General features: G+C 42.7%; 1 protein-coding gene across 1 annotated transcript; it reads left to right on the top strand.

Annotated features, from left to right (window-relative positions):
- The first annotated feature begins 604 nt into the window (after positions 1 to 604).
- On the top strand, positions 605 to 18,512 carry mlnr (motilin receptor). Its single transcript, XM_079574750.1, has 3 exons — positions 605 to 664; positions 8,207 to 9,011; positions 18,080 to 18,512. Exons 2-3 carry the CDS (start codon positions 8,240 to 8,242, stop codon positions 18,382 to 18,384), a joined length of 1,077 nt encoding a protein of 358 aa, XP_079430876.1. The 5' UTR covers positions 605 to 664; positions 8,207 to 8,239; the 3' UTR covers positions 18,385 to 18,512.
- Positions 18,513 to 21,941: the final 3,429 nt, after the last annotated feature.

Consider the following 21,941-nt stretch of genomic DNA (forward strand, 5'->3'; position numbering starts at 1 on the left):
CTCCAGTTCGGCTTTACCCAAATCTAAAAGCAACAGTGTAACGCCTCATTTGAAAGCTAAGACCTACAAAAGTGATTGTAACTTTTTGACACGTTGACACCGCATTTTTGTCACATTTTTTCATTCATTTTGTTGCTTTTTCATGACTTTTTTGTGGCTTTTTTGTCGTCGTGTTTTTGCCAAGTTTTTGTAGATTTTTTGTTTGCTTTTTCATTGCTTTTTTGTTGTGTTTTTGTCTCTTTTTTGTTCTTTTTCTATCCCCGTTATCGTCACTATTTCAATGTTTTTCTTTTCAGCTTTTAGATTTGGGTACAGCTCGGTTAAGGCGGGGGGTAAGAGGTTAAACTAAGAACAAAAATACAATAAAACCTTTCATTAAGACAAGAGTGGTTAAAAAAACTATAAAACATGTTTCTCCAGATTAATGGTCTGTGATTCCTGAAACCTGTCAGGCCTGAGCTTCGCTGCTGCTTGTGTCCTCATTATTTGATTATGGAGATGAGTGGCGCACACACAGACCCCCACCCACTCGCCTGGTGACTCCCTCGGGTGCTGCCGCTGAGGAGGAGGCGCCCGACTCATCTTTTGACTCTCGCCAGAGCTGGACTGCCTTTTCAACCGAGGGACCAACCGGGACAAGTTGGACATTGGGAACGCTGCAAAGGTAAAAAATAAATATATATATATTTATTTATTTTAACATTTATTACACAGAAACCAAATATGGATATTAAACAGTTGTTTTCAAAGGTAGAAATGTATTTACGACAATAAGTAAAATCCATAAATACAACTTATCTTTTCTTATTGCACAAGTCAAAGAAGTGAAATATGATCTTGGATTCCCCATTCTCATTTGAATTAAAAAGATCACATACGGGACAGTTTATCGTTTCACACAGAAAATGTATTTATTCAGGAATGATTTTCTCTCATCTCAGTTATTTCAGAACCTCTGGGTCAGTGTTGGGGAGAATACTTTGATTAGGTAAATAGCATTTAGTTACAGAATACTGAATACTTGCCTTAAAAATGTATTTTGCAACATGTTTCCGTTACTTTGTCCAATCAGAGTACTGTATTGTGAATATTTAGAATACTTTAACGTTGATTCACATTATTTCCATGCATAAAAGCTGTGCAAGATAAAAAATATGGAGGCTTTACTCAGGCATAAGATAAACTATGCCAAGCTTGGAAGTGTAAAATGTTCACTACTGCTCCAAAGTTTGGGGTCACTGAAAATGTCCTTATTTTGATTCAAGAAATGAATTAGAAATACAGTCTGGACATAGTTCATGTTGTGAATGCCTGTTCTAGCTGTGTATGGGTGATTTTTAATGAAATACCTACATAGGTGAGCGTGAGATGGACAGACAGATCGGTGCAGCGTCAGCAGTGATGCGGTCGCTGTATCGGTCTGTCGTGGTGAAGAGGGAGCTGAGTCGGGGTCAAAGCTCTCGATTTACCGATCGATCTACGTTCCCACCCTCACCTATGGTCATGAGATTTGGGTAATGACCGAAAGGATAAGATCGCGAATACAAGCGGCCGAAATGAGTTTCCTTCGCAGGGTGGCTGGGCGCACACTTCGAGATCGGGTGAGGAGCTCAGTTACCCGGGAGGAGCTCGGAGTAGAGCCGCTGCTCCTTCACGTCGAAAGGAGCCAGCTGAGGTGGCTCGGGCATCTGTTCCGGATGCCTCCTGGTCGCCTCCCGCGGGAGCTGCTCCAGGCATGTCCTAGTGGGACAAGGCCTCGTGGAAGGCTCAGGACACACTGGTGGGACTATGTCTCCGAGCTCTGGCCTGGTGTGGCCTCGGGGTCCCCCCAGAACAGCTGGAGGAGGTGTGTGTGGATCGGGAAGTCTGGGCATCTCTGCTGAGACTGCTGCCCCCGCAACCCGGCCCCGGATAAAGCGGAAGAAAGTGGATGGATGGATGGACCTATAGGTGTGCAGAGGCGTAACCATCGCTCCAGTGTTCTAGTGTGTGTTAGCTAATCGTGTTAGAGGAAAATTGATGATTAGAAAACCCTCGTGCAATTATGCTAGCACTGCTGATTAGAGAAGCTGTAGAACTGGCCTGGGTGACCCCAGACCTTTGAGCGGTTGTGTAAATCACCCTTTTCTAAACTGAATTGGAGGAAGCTCTGTTCCATATTATATCTGTCTAAAACACTGGACTGACTCTGGAGCGACCAAAGGCTGCTGTGATTAGACTGTCTTTGATAAAGTAAACCATAATATTGAGGTGTTGGAGCTTTTAACAGAACCAAGATCAACTTGACCAAATTGGAAATGATTAACTTGTAAGTGTCAAATATCTACTGAAGACTTACTTTTAAAGACCGATAAAAACCTTGATTGTTGACATTTGCGTACACTAAGTGAATAAATCAAATCAAATCAAATCAATTTTATTTGTATAGCGCTTTTCATACATGTCATGTAACACAAAGTGCTTTACAGATTTAAAAACATTCTCTCACACCCACTTCCTTCCAGAAAAAACAGACACATTGTAGCATTCACACTCCCCCCACCCACCTCCCCAGAGACACACTGCACAAGCACACAATACACACTCAAGGTAAAACAGTGGAGATTATGGACAAAAGGCTAAGATAAGGCTAAGATAAGGCTGGGTGCAGATAAACCAGGTAAGGGAACACCATCCAAGGAGCCGTCTGCATCGGGAGCGGCACCTCGGCTGCAGCCACAGGGACCAACACAGGGTGCCCGGACAACACCACACCTCCATCCAGACACCCACAAGACAGCACCCCAGCAGCCACAGCCAACCACCGCTCCCGAGGCAGAGGGCTCCTCCAGAGGAAACTGGAAGAGCATAAAAATTGTTAAAATAAATAAAAGTACGTAAGTAAAATTGAATAATATGATAATAAAAAAAAATAAGACCGAGAGGTAAAATACATAAATACAGAATAAATATTAATAACTATTAAATGTCAATTTAATTAATTATAAGGTGCTGATAAATAATAATAAATAGGCTTAGCAAAAATAAATATCAGTTAAAAGCTAAGCTAAAAAGGTGGGTCTTGAGCCTGCTCTTAAAAACATGAACGTTCTCTACGGCCCTGAGCTCCTCCGGCAGGTCGTTCCAGAGGCGAGGGCCGTAACACTGGAAAGACGCCTCACCGTGAGTTTTCCTGTTCACTTTAGGAGTAACTAGGAGACCCCTGCCGGAGGAGCGAAGGGGCCGTGAAGGTTCATAAGGTAAAAGCAGTTCTGAAAGATAAGAAGGACCAAGACCATTAAGACATTTAAAAACCATTAAAAGAACTTTAAAATCGATCCTGAAACACACGGGGAGCCAATGCAGCGATTCTAAAACCGGTGTAATGTGGTCCCGCCTCCTGGTCTTCGTCAGGACACGAGCTGCTGAATTTTGTAAGAGTTGTAAACCTGAGATACTCTTTTTGGGAAGACCAGAAAGCAGGGCATTACAGTAGTCGATACGACTGGTGATAAAAGCATGCATGAGCGTCTCCGTGTTGGCCCGAGAGAGAATGGGGCGGACTCTAGCTATGTTCTTTAGATGGTAAAAACCTATCTTTGTGATATTTTTGATGTGTGGAATAAAAGTCAGCTCAGAGTCAAAAATCACGCCCAGGTTCTTCACCTGTGAGGAAGGATTAAAAGACAGTGACTGTAGTTTGGGTAAAAGTCTCTCTCTCTGGGCCTCAGGACCGATGACTAAAACTTCAGTTTTGTCCTGGTTAAGCTGGAGAAAGTTTTCTGCCATCCAGGATTTAATATCTAAAATGCAGTTAAAAAGTGCATCCATTGGCCTGGTGTCATCAGGAGACATGGAGATGTATAACTATGTATCATCAGCATAACTGTGAAAGTTGACTCCATGTCTCCTGATGACATCACCAAGAGGGAGCATATACAGATTAAAAAGCACTGGGCCTAAAATCGAACCCTGGGGCACACCACATGTGATTTTATGGACCTTAGAGGAGAAGGTATCCACACTTACCATGAATGTCCTGTCTGTGAGGTAGGAAGTAAACCATTTGTGTGCAGCACCAGAGAGGCCGATGTGTTTTAAACGAGTTAAAAGAATAGTGTGGTCGACTGTATCAAAGGCAGCGCTCAGATCCAGAAGAACCAACACTGTCAACTTTTTAGAATCATAATTTAATCTAAAATCGTTTAAAATCTTTAAAAGGGCGGTCTCGGTGCTGTGGTTTACCCTAAAGCCAGACTGGAATTTCTCAAGGACATTATGTGCATTTATAAAATCACTAAGTTGGGTAAAAACAAGTTTTTCTAAAATTTTGCTTAAAAATGGTAAGTTGGATACCGGTCTAAAATTGTTAAAATCATTAAAATCCAAATTGCTCTTCTTCAACAGGGGCCTCACCACCGCCCCTTTAAAGGCAGCAGGGAAGACCCCCGTCTGAAGAGAGCAATTCATCATGTTTAAAAGCTCGTCTCTAAAAGATCCATAAAATGTTTTAAAAAACGGTGTTGGGGCCGGGTCTAAAAGACATGTGGTGGGCCTCACTGAGGAGAAAACTTTATCAAGCATCTCAGCATTAACCAGGACAAAACTGTCCAGTGTTTCCTCTGGAACAAGTAGACAATCAGATGTATTTAAAACCGTGTTTCTTTGGGTAGATAAAATATTACATCTGATAGTGTCTATCTTCCCCCTGAAGTGGTCTGCAAATGCCTCGCAAAGGGAATCTGATGGAGTTTCACGGAAAGCTTTAGGATCATGGTGAAGAAGGTTGTCAATGGTTGAAAAAAGGACCTTTGTATTATTTTTATTGTCCGATATGATTTTGGTGAAGTATGAATTTCTTGAGTTTCTAACTGTTTTATTGTATGTTTTCAACTGCTCTGCGTAAATTTGGTAATTGATTGTAATTTTATTTTTCCTCCATTTTCTTTCTAGTACCCTGCAATTTCTTTTTTGTTTTTTGAGGTCCTCATTTTTCCATGGGGGCGTGGGTTTGACTTGCATTTGTTTCAGTTTTAGAGGCGCGACCAGGTCAAGGGTGGATTGAAGCTTACTGTTAAAATCATCAACAATAAAATCACAGGGTGCAGGTAAAACCAAGGGGGGGTGTTTGTCTAAAATATCGATAAAAGTTGCAGCCACTTCAGGGGTTAGATGGCGCTTCCCTACAGTTCTCAAGGAGGTCTCACGCTGGATAAAAGCGGTGATTTTAAAAAACACGCAGTAGTGGTCAGAGACAGCCAAGTCGACGACAGAGGACACACCAGTGGACAGGCCATACGTGATGACCAGGTCCAGGGTGTGTCCTCTGTCGTGAGTTGGCTGTGTGACATGCTGAGTAAAAGACATGTAATTAAGAATGTTTAAAAATTCATTTGAAAGAGGGTCTAAAATATTATCTACATGTAAATTAAAATCACCGGCTAAAATTATTCGCTCATAGGAGTTGTGTAAAATTGTTAAAAACTCTGAAAACTCATGAATAAAAAGTGAGCACTTTTTTGGGGGTCTGTAGATTGTGACACATAAAATTTCAGGGCTGCTAAAAACAATGGCACTGTATTCAAAGCTGGTAAAATCATCAAATAAAATCGGCTTGGCAGCAAGGGTTATCGAATTTACCAGAGCAGTGCCGCCTCCCTTTTTGCCACTCCTTGTAGAATAAGTGAAGTTAAAATTAGGTGGTGAGACCTCTTTGAGAACAACTGCAGCATCTGCACCCAGCCATGTTTCTGTTAAAAACAAACAGTCAAGTTTATGATCTAAAATCAGGTCATTCATAATAAAAGTCTTGTTCAGCAGAGAGCGGACATTAAAAAGTGCCATGTTTAAGGTGACTGAGGGATGACTAAGTGAATGGTTTAGTGGTGATGATGAATAATTAGATGCGGTGGGATTTCTCTATTACCGTGATTGAGTTTCCGAGCACTCGTTTAATCCACACACAGATACCGGACGCATCATTTACCCGTAAAAAAAACAACACCTCACAACTATTTTAGGTCATATTGTTTAATTGGAGCTGAGAACTTCCTCTGGGAATATATCTGACAACTCCCGCTTTAATACAAGTGTATGTACCGCTTTGAAAAGATGAAAAGAGCTGCCAAAACATCTCTTTATCTGTGATAAAAAAAACAAGGTACAATTTCACATCCTCCAGGAATATAACAGATCTGGACCTCATAGAAAATCTTCAGGATGTGCTGGAGAAGGCTTTGCGCAGTGGTCATACTCTCCCATCGTCAGTACACATGACATTGTAGAAGCTTATTGAAACAATGCCACAGCGAAGGCGTGCTGTCATCAAAGCTTAAAGGGGCTAGATGCAAGTTGGTCATTTTATAGTGGCCATACCGCCTTTGCTGTGCCCAATCCGGTCAGACCTTGGAAGCTAAGCAGGGAAGGGCCTGGTCGGTACTTGGATGGGAGACCGTTTGGTAACACCAGGAAGCCTAGCGAATGTAGTGAGTGAGTGAGTGGTTGGTGGTGGTCGGAGACTGGTTGCCTCGCTTCCATCAGTCTACCCCAGGGCAGCTGTGGCTACAATAGTAGTTTACCACCACCGAGTATGGAGTGAACGAATAGTGCAATGTAAAGCGTCTTTGAGTGTCCAGAAAAGCGCTATATAAAACCAATGCATTATTATTATTATTATTATACTCACCACTGCCACCTCAGGTCATATGTGTAACTGCACCTTCCATATTAAGCTTGTGCATGATGGCAATTCGGACCCGAAGTAACGCCTTTTTGAGTGATAGTGCAGGATTTTAGAGGCAGTTGTGGTGAACAGGTCTGAGCTCATTCTACACATTAGAACATTTTTGGAACATGTAGGGGAGGAAAATACATAATTTTAACATTTTTAAACTTCATATAGTTCCTTTAAAGTGCTACAACCAAATATTAGAGCCTTTTTTGCAGGCTTTTTTTTGGGCAGTGTGTATTTTATATCCTCCTAACCCCCACCATAACCGAGCACATTTTCTACAAATGAGAAAAAATGTAGCAAAAAGGCCACCAAAGAGTAACTACATCTACATAAGTTAATGCTTTATTTGTCAACAAACTTGCGCCCAGGTGTTAGTTAGTCCTGAGCCGCTGCGACTGAGCGCACCACCACTGTGGGCCAACCTGACCAGCATGTTTATGTAGCACTGCCTTAATAATAATATAATAATACCTTTAATTTGTAAAGCACTTTACATGGGAATCTCAAAGTGCTACAGCACAAGTAAAAACTGACAATAATAAAATAATAAAAGCATAATAAAAGCACACAAAAGTTGAAGATAAAATGTTAATAAGGGAACAGAAAAGTCTTGAGTCCTCTTCTGAAAGTCTCCAGAGACTGTGGGGCCCTCAGGTGTGGTGGTAGGGCGTTCCACAGTTTAGGAGCAGCCACCTGGAACGCTCTGTCACCCATTGTCCGGAGCTTTGTTCTGGGGACGGAGAGGAGGTTGGTGTCTGTGGACCTGAGTGTTCTGGTTATGGGCGGAGGGGTGAGGAGTTCAGTGAGATAGTCCGGGGCGTGTCCATGGATGCATTGATAGGTGAGCAGGCAGATTTTGTAGTTGATGCGTTGACCGATCGGGAGCCAGTGGAGGTCACGGAGGGCTGGGGTGATGTGCTGGTGCTTTGGTGTCCTCGTCAGGATCCTGGCCGCAGCGTTCTGAATATATTGAAGTTTTTGAAGACTTTTTGCCTTCACTCTCCTGCACTGGTCAGCTCCTCCACCTCCTGCGCAGCTCCCTCCGCTCCACAACAGTCTTTCGTCATCTTCTGTGAAGGGCATAGCAGACTAAAATAATCCGTCTTGCTCTCCAGTGAACAAACATTAGACAGAACAATAGTAGGAATAGAAGACTTGTGTGTCTTAGTTGTGGATCTTGCCTGGATACCTCCTCGTTTGTCCCTTCTTTGTTTCCTGTAGTACCTCTTATGACGTCTCCACTGTGCTGCAGGTGTGGGGGCTCTTGGTGCCCTCAAATTTTAAGATTTAGTCTCACAGTCATTGATATTTGTTGTTTTATATGTAAATGTGAGCTGTAAAACATTACAAATAGTTTGTAAATAGACAGAAATATTATTACTGGGGAGACCCGGGACCTCCGAAAGATAAGAGGCCCTCGATGGTCCAGACTTTGGGAATGACTGCTCTTTAACAAAACATTTCTTTGACACTATCCTCCCGTCTTTGCCCCAGCTCACTCAGCCCCTCTCCACCGCTCGCCCCCTCATGCCCTGGTGCCCTGCCGCCCCGGACCCGCCCGACATGGACCAGCAGCACACCTGGGACGACCACCACTACGAGGGCTCGCTGTTCCCCACCTCCACCCTCATCCCGGTCACTGTCATCTGCCTGCTCATCTTCCTGGTGGGCGTCACGGGCAACACCATGACCATCCTCATCATCCAGCACTCCAAGGACATGAAGACCACCACCAACCTGTACCTGTCCAGCATGGCCGTGTCCGACCTCGTCATCTTCCTCTGCCTGCCCTTCGACCTGTACCGCCTGTGGAAGTACGTCCCGTGGCCTTTCGGTGTCGTCGTGTGCCGCTTTTACCACTACATATCCGAGGGGTGCACGTCGGCGACCATCCTGCACATCACGGCGCTGAGCATCGAGCGCTACCTGGCCATCAGCTTCCCGTTGAGGAGCAGAGTGGTGGTGACCAGGCGGCGGGTGCAGAACATCATCCTGGCGCTGTGGGGGTTCGCGCTGGCGTCGGCCGCGCCCACGCTCTTCCTGGTCGGGGTGGAGTACGACAACGAGACGCACCCGGACTTCGACACGGGCCAGTGCAAGCACACGAGCTACGCCATCAGCTCGGGGCAGCTGCACATCATGCTGTGGGTGTCCACCACCTACTTCTTCTGCCCGATGCTCTGCCTCATCTTCCTCTACGGCTCCATCGGCTGCAAGCTGTGGAAGAGCAAGAACGACATGCAGGGCCAGTGTGCGCTGGCCCGGGAGCGCTCCCACAGGCAGACCGTCAAGATTCTGGGTGAGTGGACACAAAGAGAGGGCTGGTGGGAAAAGGTGGCTCTAAAAAAAAATGCCGTTTACAGTGGTCTATTGTTCAAAAGCCGGCTCTGGACTTGGGCCCTATCGATATATCAGTTAATATAAGCAGGCATAGGAAGATCAGCCAAAACTTTGTCAGATATTAACTTCAATCAAATCAAACTTTATTTATAAAGCGCTTTTCATACCGAAAGGTATCACAAAGCACTTTAAAGATCAATCAATCAATCAATCAAATTTTATTATATAACACTCAAGGCGACCAAAGTGCTTTACAATAAAATCACATACAATTAAGACAAGACATAAGATTACAACATTTAAAACAATACACACAATACACACACACACACACACACACACACACACACACCGCCCCGAACCCTAACCTTAGCCCTAACCCTAACCCTAAAACCACATCTAGACCCTCAAACAGTCCTTCAAATAAGTGAGGACCACCCAAAATGTCCTCACTTTACAAAAATGTCCTCACTCTGTTGGTTATAAACGCATAAACGGGTCCTCACAAAGTAGTTAGTACAAGAATACACATACACACAGATAAATATCTATATAAGGCCACTAAAAACTTCAAATGACTTTTGTTTATATATCCGGAAAGCAAAGGGATCGGGACCCAAAAATCGAAAATTGGTCGGTCCCTAATCTGGGCATAGGCAAGCCAGGCAGCTGACGTTTTAATGAGGATAGTTTACTCTACCCGAATAGTTCAATCCAGTGTTTCTCTGTGGGTGCTTGAGCAGATTGGAGGGAGAGAAAAAAAACATGAAACTGAGTAATTTTTCATTTGGGTTTAAATGATCACTTTGTAAAAAAAAAATTGGCAGGATTTTTTTTTGTTTTTAAACATTTTTATTACATTTTATTACTACATGTTTTTAGTGGTAGGGGAAATCAGAGTGCCTGGAGGAAACCTATGCTGACATGGGGAAAACATGTAAACTCCAAAGGCCCCGTCCAGGTGGGAATCAAATCTGAGACCTTCTTGCTGTGAGGCACGAGCACAAACCGCAAAACTTGGATCGTAAAGGAATGAGTCAAGGAGTACGCCAGACAAAAAAGATTAGGAACCACCGGTTTATTCCGCCTTCGCTGACAAAGGTTTGGGTGTTGAAATGAGCAGAGGGAGAGTGATGGGCGAGAGTGAAAGAGCGCTGCTGGAATGCATCAGGGAGAAGTAAAAATGGTTTCTTCACCAGCATTAATTTTGTTTTTGGTTCTATTTTCCATTTACAAAAACCTGCCAGCCACGTCTGAAGTCGCTCTCATTAGATCCTGATACATTATTCCAGTCATCAGTTCAATCAGCTGGGCATATCCAAGGCGGGGCTGTGCTAAAGTGGTCGCCTGAGCTGTAAACGATGAGGGAAACTCCAAATGACTCGAACAGGGCCACCTCATAATATATATGTCCTTCAAGAACCAGTGGGTCTGCAGAAGAAGGCACTGATTGGATTAAACTATGTGTAAACCTGAAAAACATGTTAATTAATACAACTTAAGTCAGGCTGAAACAACTAATGAAACATTGAAATAGTTGGTTAGTAACCGACAGATCGCTTTCTGGTTTACACCCACTCAAAGAGACACAATTATCCCGTCAGAATTAGCTTCACTCTTCCCTTTTCCTATAGTTAAAACCTGGAAATGAACATAAAAGGACTCGCTCACACACCCTCAATCCCAGCTCCTGTTCCTGATAAAGTCCCAGTCAGTGCCAGTGCAGCCTCCAGTCGTTCAACCTCAGTGGCTGAGCTCAGGAGGTCCTTAGCTTTCAAATGAGGAGTGGCCTGTTCACAGAAACTTGTGCTTGTGCTCATGTGCAGCTTTGAGTTAAGTTCAGCTTTAGGCCCCTTCTGAAACGAGCAGATCGGTTAGAGGTCTTACGCCCAAACCGGATGTGCGTCAGCGTCCGCCATGATAAGAAGCCTCCGAATTGGTCTGTCAGTTAGGAAGGAGTTAGGAAAAGGAGCCTCGATGCTAACTATCATGGCCACTTCAGCATAGGGACCTCTGGTGCTAACTAACCTGTGATCAGGAGCTATGTGTCATCCCATAAGCCACTGCACCAAATCCCCCCACCCCCCTCGCCCCCACCCTCAGTGATTCATGCGCAACCACTGTTGATTGACAGGTGCACATTTAATAATAAAAAATAAAAAATAAAATAAGTGAAAATTACGTAAAAGTGACAAAATCCATGTTGTCGTCACCACAGCTCAGTCACATGTCAGTGTTAAAGAGCCGCCTCAGTAAATGGCTTAAATGAAGCAGTTTGTGCTTTTGCTTTAATGTAGAAACTGAAGCCACGTGGCTAATTTGCTACTGTAGCTGTTGAGATACAATAACACTAAAGGGAAATGTGAAGAATTATTTGGATTTTTCTTTCTTTTTCACCTTAAAGGGGGTGTATTATGCAAAATCGACTTTTTCAAGCTTTACATCATGTTATTATGTCATTCCCTCATTAAAAAAATGCCTGAAGTGTTGCCTTGGCACATTCACGTATTTTTGAGTAATCTGTAAAAACTCTGATGGCGGCCATTTTAGGGATAGGTTTGCCTGAGTCCTCCTAGGAACGCCCCCACCTCCTGGAGACGCCTCCGAGCTTTTGTCACCAGCCGAGTAACCAACCACTGCTCCTCAGCAGAACCCCCTCCCCACTGATGCCACAGACAGCGTGTGGAGGGGGTGTGTCGGAAAGGGTCAGAGGTTCTTAAAGAGACAGAGGCCTATTTCAAGACATTCACTACAGCCATTTTGAGAGAGCAATTTTATACAACGCAGTTATTTTAATTTACTGCATTTACAGACCAACAGAAGTTTTGGTCATCATTGTAGTGTGATATAGACTGGTGCTATGTGATTGAAAAAAGCATAATACCCCCTCTTTAAATGTCTTTGTTTGGACACTATGTTGTTATTGGACACTATACAGTAGGGGGCGGCATGTGCTTTTGCTGGCCTTCACTCTGCCACTAACCTTAAAGATGAAGAACAGCAGCTGTTGATGATGTCACTTCCCCTTCCCCTGGGTAAGGACGGTCGAATTTGCCAAATGCGGCTGAAGCAAAAGTTTGCTAACTGCATAGAGATCTAACAGTCGACCCCATGAAAGGTTGAGGCTTAGTTGCTAATGTCAGTACTTAGAGGCTATAATTTGATGCCGTAGTGACTTTTTTTTAAAGCACCTACACACATTCACTTTACTCCATCAACACATCCTCAAGTATTGTATTTATTTGTAGGAAAATGCACAGATTACCTTTACATTTTGAGTATATTCGTATGTTTTGTGTCAGCTTCTGCCTTCTGTGGGATAAATGCACATATATCTACTATTACTTTGCATTACAAGTATGTATTTATATCCTATGTTTAATTTGGGCTCTTAAACACACCCACACAAAGGAAATGAATAATACATACACAAACAAACATTTCCCTGATTTACCCCTTCCGACGTTCATCCGTTTTGCTGGTGCTTTACCGACAAAACGCAGTGACGTAAATGATGCCCCGCTGCGACTCCCGGTGACGTACCGAGCGGAAAACCTTGTATTACAATGAACCAGATGTGACTTCCCCAAATCTACAATAATGAGCCGTGCCAGATCACATTAATGCAGCTCATTAGGAGAGCGCACCCTGCACAGAGCGCCTCTGTTTACTAACTTCTGCTGTGGAGATTTGCATTTACTTACGGGGAAACCGATAAGAACAATCCACGTCTCAAAGTGTCTCCTCATTAAGTTGCTGTATCCACCAGGGGAACGCTTTGTGTGGTAATGGCCGATGTTTATTCAGAGTTAAAGTATCGCTGCATATATGAGGTTTTGCATTTTGCGCTTCAGTAATGAGCCACTAAGGATGTTAAGTTAAAACAAAAAGAGGAAAGTGAATTGTACTTTACATTATATGATGCTGTGCAGCAGAAGGTGTGAGTGTGAGAACATGCTAGCCTGATTTACGTAAGCACATCATCGTGTATAAGTGTCCAAGATATTTTTAGCCTGTTTGTCTCAGCCAGCAGTATTGTATCGGCAATATATTGAAGTCTCCTGTATAGTGACGTACAAAAACGATATAACCTTTACACCAACTACAGCATTATTGCAGTAAAGTCACATTTAAGACCCTGTGTGGATGCTAAATCGGGATAAGCATTGAATGTTTTGGCTAACTTCCTGTTGACCAGTGGAGGGTAAAGATGACTTCCTGTCCACGTTTTAACAATAAATCACAAACAAAATAAGATTTAATAAAGTTAAGTATGTCAAGCCAAGAGTGTTTCATAAAAACAAAACTATTTTACCATTTGTTAGCATCAAATTAGTGCTAGCTTTTAGACATCCATCCATCCATTTTCTTCCGCTTTATCCGGGGCCGGGTCGCGGGGGCAGCAGTCTCCGCAGAGATGCCCAAACTTCCCGATCCACACACACCTCCTCCAGCTGTTCTGGGGGGACCCCGAGGCGACACCAGGCCAGCTCGGAGACATAGTCCCACCACCGTGTCCTGGGTCTTCCACGAGGCCTTGTCCCACTAGGACATGCCCGGAACACCTCCCGTGGGAGGCGACCAGGAGGCATCCGGAACAGATGCCCGAGCCACCTCAGCTGCTCCTTTTGACGTGAAGGAGCAGCGACTCTACTCCGAGCTCCTCTCGGGTAATTGAACTCCTCACCCGATCTCGGAGGGTGCGCCCAGCCACCCTGCGAAGGAAACTCATTTCGGCCGCTTGTATTCGCGATCTCGTCCTTTCGGTCATGACCCAAATCTCATGACCATAGGTGAGGGTGAGAACGTAGATCGATCGGTAAATCGAGAGCTTTGCCCCGACTCAGCTCCCTCTTCACCACGACAGACCGATACAGCGACCGCATCACTGCTGACGCCGCACCGATCCGTCTATCGATCTCACACTCCATCCGTCCCTCACTCGTGAACAAGACCCCGAGATGCTTGAACTCCTCCATTTGAGGTAAGGACTCCCCACCGACCTGCAGAGGGGAAACCACCTTTTTCCGGTGGAGAACCATGGCCTCAGATTTGGAGGTGCTGATCCCCATCCCGGCCGCTACACACTCGGCTGCAAACCGCCCCAGAGCAGCTGAAGGTCCTGGTTCGTTGAAGCCAACAGAACAACATCATCTGCAAACAGCAGAGATGAGATCCTGAGGCTCCCAAACCGGACACCCTCCGGCCCCTGGCTGCGCCTAGAAATTCTGTCCATGTTCAGTCTGTAGCTTTTAGCTGTAGCTTTTAGCTTCAATGCTAAAACACTTACAGTTGTAGGCAGAAGTCTCCTCCAGTGAAGTATTTACATCCTGTGTAAAGTTTTTAATATGTAAGTAATTATTCATTAGTTGCTTGTTTTCTGCCACGTACTGTCCAGGGTAAGTATTTATTTCAGCGAGATACGGCTAACCCCCCATAGGAATAAAACACAGGGAAACAGGTGTCGAGCTCATTTGGAGCCTCGGGACAAAATGTAAACATAGTGTTGATCACAGGCCGAGACAGACTAAGGCGTCTTTTTCTTATTTGATTTAAATAAACTGCACATAACTTATCCCCATTTTTAAGCTTCCAGGGTTTCATAAGGCTGCTATTTGTTGTACTTTGTTAGAAATCATTTGCCACAAACTCAATTTGTGTTTTTGTAATAAGCTCATGTGAGTATACCTAATGTGAGGAAATTGGTATATTTACCGTCCTTTGGAGTCAATATGTGACAAAAAAGATAAACCCCTTTTCGTCACAAATGGGCTTTATGCACGGTGACCCCACGTGATTTCCGCGTGGACAGTAAACCTATGAGTAAACCAGACACTGCCCTTTCTGTCCGCTTTCTCTTCCCATTAAAAAATAGCAGATCCCACAGAAATGAAGCAATAGCTGAAGATTTGGTAAAGGACAGCGAGTAAAAGTTCGGATGGGACTTGAGCGGGTTAAAATATTATGTGAGACGCAACGACTTCACTGGAGGAAACCTCCATGTTCAAAACGGTGGATGTTTTTGTCTTGAGGCTAACGCGGCTAACAAAATAAAAATAAAAACTAGCGCAAAGCTTTGATCCAGCCTGCGCAAAAAAAAATCGTCCTGCTAGTAGTTGAAATTATATTTAGTTGTTTACATGTTATATTATAATTTTTTAACACTAGCCTTCAGCTCACAAGATAAAAGCTCTGCCCTTACGAGCTCTGGCGTTTCCTTTGGGGCAGGATTCACAGTGAACATGAACTCGTTGTCCTTAAAGGGGCTGGAAGCAAGTTCGCCATTTTATACTCACTACTGCCGCCTCAGGCCATATGTGTAACTGCACCTTCTATATTAAGCTCGTGCATGACGGCAATTCGGGCCGAAGTGACACCTTTCTGAGTGACCGTACAGGATTAAAGAGGCAGTTGTGGTGAACAGGTCTGAGCTCATTCTACACATTAGGACATGGCTGGAACATGTAGGGGGAGGAAAATACTTAATTTTAACATTTTTAAACTCCTTATAGTCCCTTTAACTAAATCCTGAGCTATCTCTGTATGGGACCTGCTAATGGTGAATGTGTCTGGCTTATTGTCCAGGAAGACGTCAAGTGGGCAAACTGTGCATAAAGCCCGTTGACTATTTGGGTTGAACATACACAACATCAACAAATCATAATACGGCGCAAACTTCACGCATCAGGCGGATTTTTTCACTAACGACTTCTTTAACAACATACTTTTATGGGCCAAAAATAATTTTGCTCTATAAAAAGAAAGAAAATGTGAGGTACAGCTTCTATAATGACACAGTGACCTGCATCAGACTGGGTATTTCATCAGCTCATGTAGAAATGTAGTAGTAATACATAACCCTAACCCTAACATACACAGTTAGTTATCATGTCGGTGGCCAACAAAAATCAACTCCAGATCCGCCCCGCGGGCCTTGTGTTTGACATGTGTGCCCGCCCTTGCCTTATGTTTGACATGTATGCCCCAGGAAGTTAGTATTATAATGCTACACAATATTCTCAACATGAGGTGTGACCACAGTTTGGTGCATTTTTATACTGTTCATATGATTTATAAGCAATAAAGTCTCATATTGTTCCTCCTCCAAGGCCTTTTTCAGATTCAGCCCATATCCACGCCACAGATATAACCCAGTGCACTTCTACAGTTTAAATGCCAAACTCATTTGCACTTACAAAATGGTCTTCATTACACAACTTATTCAAAACCGTTTCTTTTTGAAGTTTTTAGCGGAGGATTCTGGTGACTCACATGACCAACAGTCTATATGTTTACATCTGTGGGAGGGCTGCCTTTGCTGAACACGCTGCTAAATGTCAGAGCTGATCATGAGCCAAACATCTCTCTTTTTAAACTAATTATCATGGTGCTAATAAGAAAACTTCATCATAATAAAACAATACTTGAGGGAAAATTTGAAAGTAGCACTGTTGTTACTACAGAAGCAAACGTCATGAACGATGCGCTAAAAGCAGGGTATGCAAGACGTTTTTTTGTAAATATGAGACCTACACTCGGGGTTGCAGACTCAAACTTCCACAATCTCAAAATTCAAAAGGTTTTGACCTGCTTTATGTTAGTGGGACGGGTATTCAGGATGCACTCTAACTGTTTAAAAACAGCACAAACACAACCACAAACAACTACAGCTGAACCTTGGTCGCTAAAAAAGACGTGCTTAGCGCTTGTGCTTCACAGCTTGAAGGTCATGGGTTCTATTTCCACCTGGATGAGGCCTTTCTGTATTGAGTTTGCATGTTCTCCAGTGTCTGCGTAGGTTTCCTCCCGGTACTCCGGTTTACCCTACCACTAAAAACATGTACAATAGGTCATGATGAATGAGGGTGTGTTTGAGAGTGGCTACAATCCGGCGTAGCGTGTTTACATGCATGAGTACCATGTATGTTCATTAACATGCACTGTCCCGACCAAATAAATAAATGAGAGACTTCCATTTTCCCCACCTTTTTTTCCCTTCCACAGCTGCCTAGGCCTAGAAAAGCTGAGAAACATCACGGTCACCAGTGTTAATTTCGTCGACTAAAATATTTAGTCTTCATTTTAGTCAAAGTGATATTTTTGCAGACTAAAATTGGACTAAAACTAAATTAAAAGTTTTTCATGAGACTAAAACTATGACTAAAATGTCCAGATATTTTAGTCGACTAAAATAAGGCTAAATAAAAATGAAAAGGAGAGACTAAAATCAGCCAAACTTCTGACCGTCTGAAAGAGCCTCAGATCGTTAGCCACGTAGCATAATTGCCTCATTCATTTTTGTTTTGATTTTGGAAAACATGTAAAAAGACGTTTTATAGGAAACACATTGTTTTTCTCATATTGCCATTTTAACAATACAAAATGACTTAGGCAATTATGCTATGTGGCTAACGATATCATGTAAATTCTCTGCCAAAGGATCAGCTCTGAGCTTTGTTCATGTGGAGCAGCTCCATGAAGCAGAGGAACAAGATTAAATATGATTATAATGAATATTATCAATGCAAAGTCGACTAAATTAGTCTTAAATTTAGTCGGCTAAATTGACATGCAATTTTAGTCGACTAAAACTAGACTAAAATTGAAAAGTTTTTTATGACTAAATCTCGACTAAAATTAAATTACATTTTAGTCAAAAGACTAAGACTAAAACTAAAATAAAATATGTTGTCAAAATTAACCCTGACGGTCACAACTTTGTGCACTTATTGTGTATTTTATGCTGTAGACTTTTGCTTATAATTTTGGAGGAGATAGACTTATCGTTTTTTGTTTTGGAATCTGCCATTTTTTGTCTTGTAAATTAGCTTCCTTAAAAAAAAAAAAAATCCACAAAAATCCACATCAGTCTTACAAAAAAACATATTGGTCGACCTCAACCCTAACCAATGCAGGCTTGTATTTTAGACATGGGCATTGGTGGGATTTGTTAAGTGAGAGACAGTCCTTTTAGGTTTATTACAAACTGGTGTGAATGTAACTGACTGCCTTGCGTGCGCTCCTCAGTGGTCGTGGTCCTGGCCTTCATCATCTGCTGGCTGCCGTACCACATCGGCCGGAACCTGTTCGCGCAGGTGGACGACTACGACACGGCGATGCTGAGTCAGAACTTCAACATGGCGTCGATGGTCCTGTGCTACCTCAGCGCCTCCATCAACCCCGTGGTCTACAACCTCATGTCCAGGAAGTACCGCGCCGCCGCCAGACGCCTCTTCCTGCTCCACTGGAGGTCCGGGACGGCCCACCGCGGAGCACAGCGGCCCCTGTGCGTCATGGAACACACTATGAACGAAAGCCTCACTGGAGTTTGAGGGGCTCTGCGCCGGCGGCCATGTTGGGAAGGTCTTTGGATTGTGTGTGCGGCGGCCATATTGGGAGGGTTTGTGTTTTGAGATGCTGCTAAAAGAGAATGAAACAGGTTTACAAAGTGTTTGACAAGTTGCAGCTAAGGTTCTTTGTACTGTAAGAATTTGATGATGTGTCGATGATGATTTAATGTGGAATTATGTGAGAAATATTTAATGAAGCAAAAAATTATGTATTTGTCTTAATGTTTGTACTACTGTGCGTATCCATGAATTAAGCTTTTATATAAGTGGATTTATATGTAATATATGGGAAACTGAGAAAATAGCGCTGTATCTTTTTGTAGTGGATAATTTGTAATGGAATTATAATCCAAAAGACTTTCAAAAGCTATTATGAACCTTATTATGTGCAGTTCAACGTGTGACCCACTTCCAACACCATTATTCCTAAAGCTTTTGTCTGAAATGTAAAGTAATAATCTGAATTTGGCACAGCAAATGTGAAATGTAGGCTTAAGTGAACAAAATCCTGTTGGGATTCTAGGCCTGATGTTCCGGGGAAGCATCAGGGAACAGATGCTAGAGGAAATTACACTGAATGACCAAAAAACAGGCAACACTCTCAAACCTGTCAGTGGTTCTGGACTTAGTATTATGGTTGTGATTGGAGGCTGGCTGTTGGACCCGTCAGTGGAAGGGAACTAACATTACTGACTGGGTGATGGTTTGGATTTTGGATGTGTGATTGGAGCTGTCAGTGAGTACAGAGAGAACAGCGGTGCTTTTCTGAATCTGTGAGGACTGGAAGTAGAGCTGGGTACTGTTAGACGAGGAGTGTCCAAAGTGCCAATTGTGGCTCAGACCATTTTCAGTGGCCCTCAGGCTTCTTGTTGAATTGGCAAACATAGCGAGAGATGTTTCTTTTTACGACAAGTTTCATAGTTCTGCACAATTATACCTCTTTGGTTGTGGTTTTAAAGATCTAAGCTCGCGCGGCTCTAGATGAAAATAGTGTGGACACCTCTGCGGTAAATACCAGTATGGTATAAAAAAAAAAAAACTGGTATAAAAAGTAAGTACCAAAAATATCTATATATATCTTTTTGTTTTGATGCTGTTGGGACCAGGGACAACATTAAAGGGAGTTAAAGCAAGAATGGGATGAGTGCATCAGGTGCTCTTCGAGGATAAAACCTGTGAAAACATGGCTTGAGAGAAAAAAATGCAAAGTCCGAGGCACTCTGATAGTGACGATAAAAGTCCTTCCTTGAGCGAGGGACGCCAACATGTTTCGACCTGGCAAGATCTTCACCAGGGCAAGTGATTTAAAAACATGTGTGTGAAATAACATCAAATGAGACGATCACATGATCCCCTGTCAGTAAAGAGTAACCACTTAAACTTAAAGGGAGTTACTTGGGACTGTGGATGGAAATTAGCCTTGAGCTAAATCCACCATATTTACAGCACTGGTCGTCTGTTCATTAACCTCTTACCACCCACCTTAACTGAGCACATTTTCTCAAGTTCAGCTTTACCCAAATCTAAAAGCTTCTCAACTGGAGCTTACCGACCTACAGGCATTTGAAAGCTATGACCTACAAAACTGATCATAACTTATTTTGTCGCTTTTTTGCTGCTTTTTTGGCACTTTTTCATTGCATTTTTGTCGCTCTTTCGTTGCTTTCTTTTTGCTTTTTCTTGTTGCTTTTTTTTGTTGCTTTTTCATCTCTATTTAGTGTCATTGTTGCTTTTCCAGCATGTTTTTGTCGCTCTTTTGCCACGTCTTTATCAAATTTATTTATTCATTTATTCATTCATTTAAGTGTTTTCTTGTGTTCTCGTCTTTTTAATCACTTTTTTTGGGCGTGTTATTGCCAGGTTTTTTTTTTTTTTACTTTTTGATCTTTTTTTTTCATTTTTTTCCCCCCACTTGTACTTTTCATCACTCTTTAGTCGTGTTTGTGTCGCTTTTTTATTCTGTTATTGTTGTTGTTTCAGCACTTCTTTGCTTTTAGATTTGGGTAAAACCAAACTGGAGATAATGTGCTTGGTTCAGGTGGGGGTTATAAGGTTAATGTGCACTGTCCCAGTCAAATACATTAAGAAATGATATGGAGAAAATGGTTGTTTCAGGTCAAATAAATGATTCAAATTTAAAAGAAAAAGTCTTTTGCGGAGTAAATTAACACTGTTGTTCGGTTCTGAGGTTCTATTGATGAATATTTTAGTGTAGGTATCGAAAAGGATTGGTCAGGTATTGGCATCGTTGAACATGAGGATATCCATAAAATCCACACATCCTTATTTCAGCCAATTGGCTTGTTGCACGGTATGGCTATGCTAGTTCCTCTGACCTGAAGTTGTGAGCGCCAGCACTTCCTGTCTGTATTCTTTTCCTGGAATAATAATAATCATATTTTCTAAAGATTACGTGGTGGGCAGTGAGTTCCCGGTAGATGATCATTTACTGTGTTCAAATCTTGATGTAACAAGTTCAGATCGGAGACACCTGTGATAGTTTGTCTTGAAGCTAAAGGCTAACATGCAATTTGAAAAAATGTAGTAAAAGGCACTATTTCAAATTGTATGATGCATGTAATGTTAGCCTTTAGCTTCAAGACAAACTCACTGATCCTTATAAACGCTGAAATATTTACACTGTACAGCAACTTGTTTACCTGCAGGAAGTGATCATCTACCAGGAACTCACTGTCCAACCACAGAATCTCTAGGAAATACGATGATTCGAACAGGTCTAAGCTAATCATAATGGAAAATTAATGCGAACAGGAAGTACTAGCGCCCACAACTTCAGCTCAGAGGAACTAGCGTAGCCACATTCAGGGGCGGACTGGCCATTCTGGAAGAGCACAGAAGGGCTACTGGCTCTAGGGCCACCAGTCCCGCCTCAACCGAGATTTACCCAAATCTAAAAGCTAACAAGAAAAGCTTCAAAATAGCGAGAAAAAGAGGATGAAAAGTCAACAAAAACATGAGAAAAACATGGACAAAAAAACCTACAAAAACGTGAGAAAAACAACAAAAATATGACAAAAATGCGGCGACGTGACGAAAAGTTTCCATCACTTTTGTAGGTCTTAGCTTTCAAATGAAGCATTCCATTGTTGATCTCGAGTCGAGAAGCTTTTAGATTTGGGTGAAGCCCAGTTTATAAAAACATAAATCTAAAAGGAATTCCGTGGCGTATGGTGTACCACAAGGTTCAATTTTGGGACCATTATTATTTATAATTTATGTTCATGATTTTGCTTCTGTTTCTACGACCACCTTTCCCGTTCTTTTTGCTGATGACACCAGTCAAAATAATAATAATAAAAAGCCGAACTGGGGAAAATGCACTCGTTAATGTTAAGGCAGGGGGGTAAGAGGTTAGAATATGTATTTGTGGAAGTGCACAATTACGCTAATTTGGGCCAGGCTAGTCAGAGTCCAGGGCTGTTTTTCAGTCCCAGTCCGCCCCTGGCCACACTGTGCAACAAGCCAATTTTAAATCCTTTTGTCTTGTGTTCCCGCAAAAATATTTGATTAAACTTCAT

This window comes from Gobius niger (genome assembly GCF_951799975.1).
Source record: "Gobius niger genome assembly, chromosome: 1".
NCBI classification, from domain to species: domain Eukaryota; kingdom Metazoa; phylum Chordata; class Actinopteri; order Gobiiformes; family Gobiidae; genus Gobius; species Gobius niger.

What these genes read in the sequence shown, in the direction of transcription:
- mlnr (XM_079574750.1), top strand. Translation starts at nt 8,240, where the DNA reads ATGCCCTGGTGCCCTGCCGCCCCGGACCCGCCCGACATGGACCAGCAG. An exon ending in GCAGACCGTCAAGATTCTGG is followed by an intron (nt 9,012 to 18,079) that starts GTGAGTGGACAC and finishes TGCGCTCCTCAG; the next exon opens with TGGTCGTGGTCCTGGCCTTC.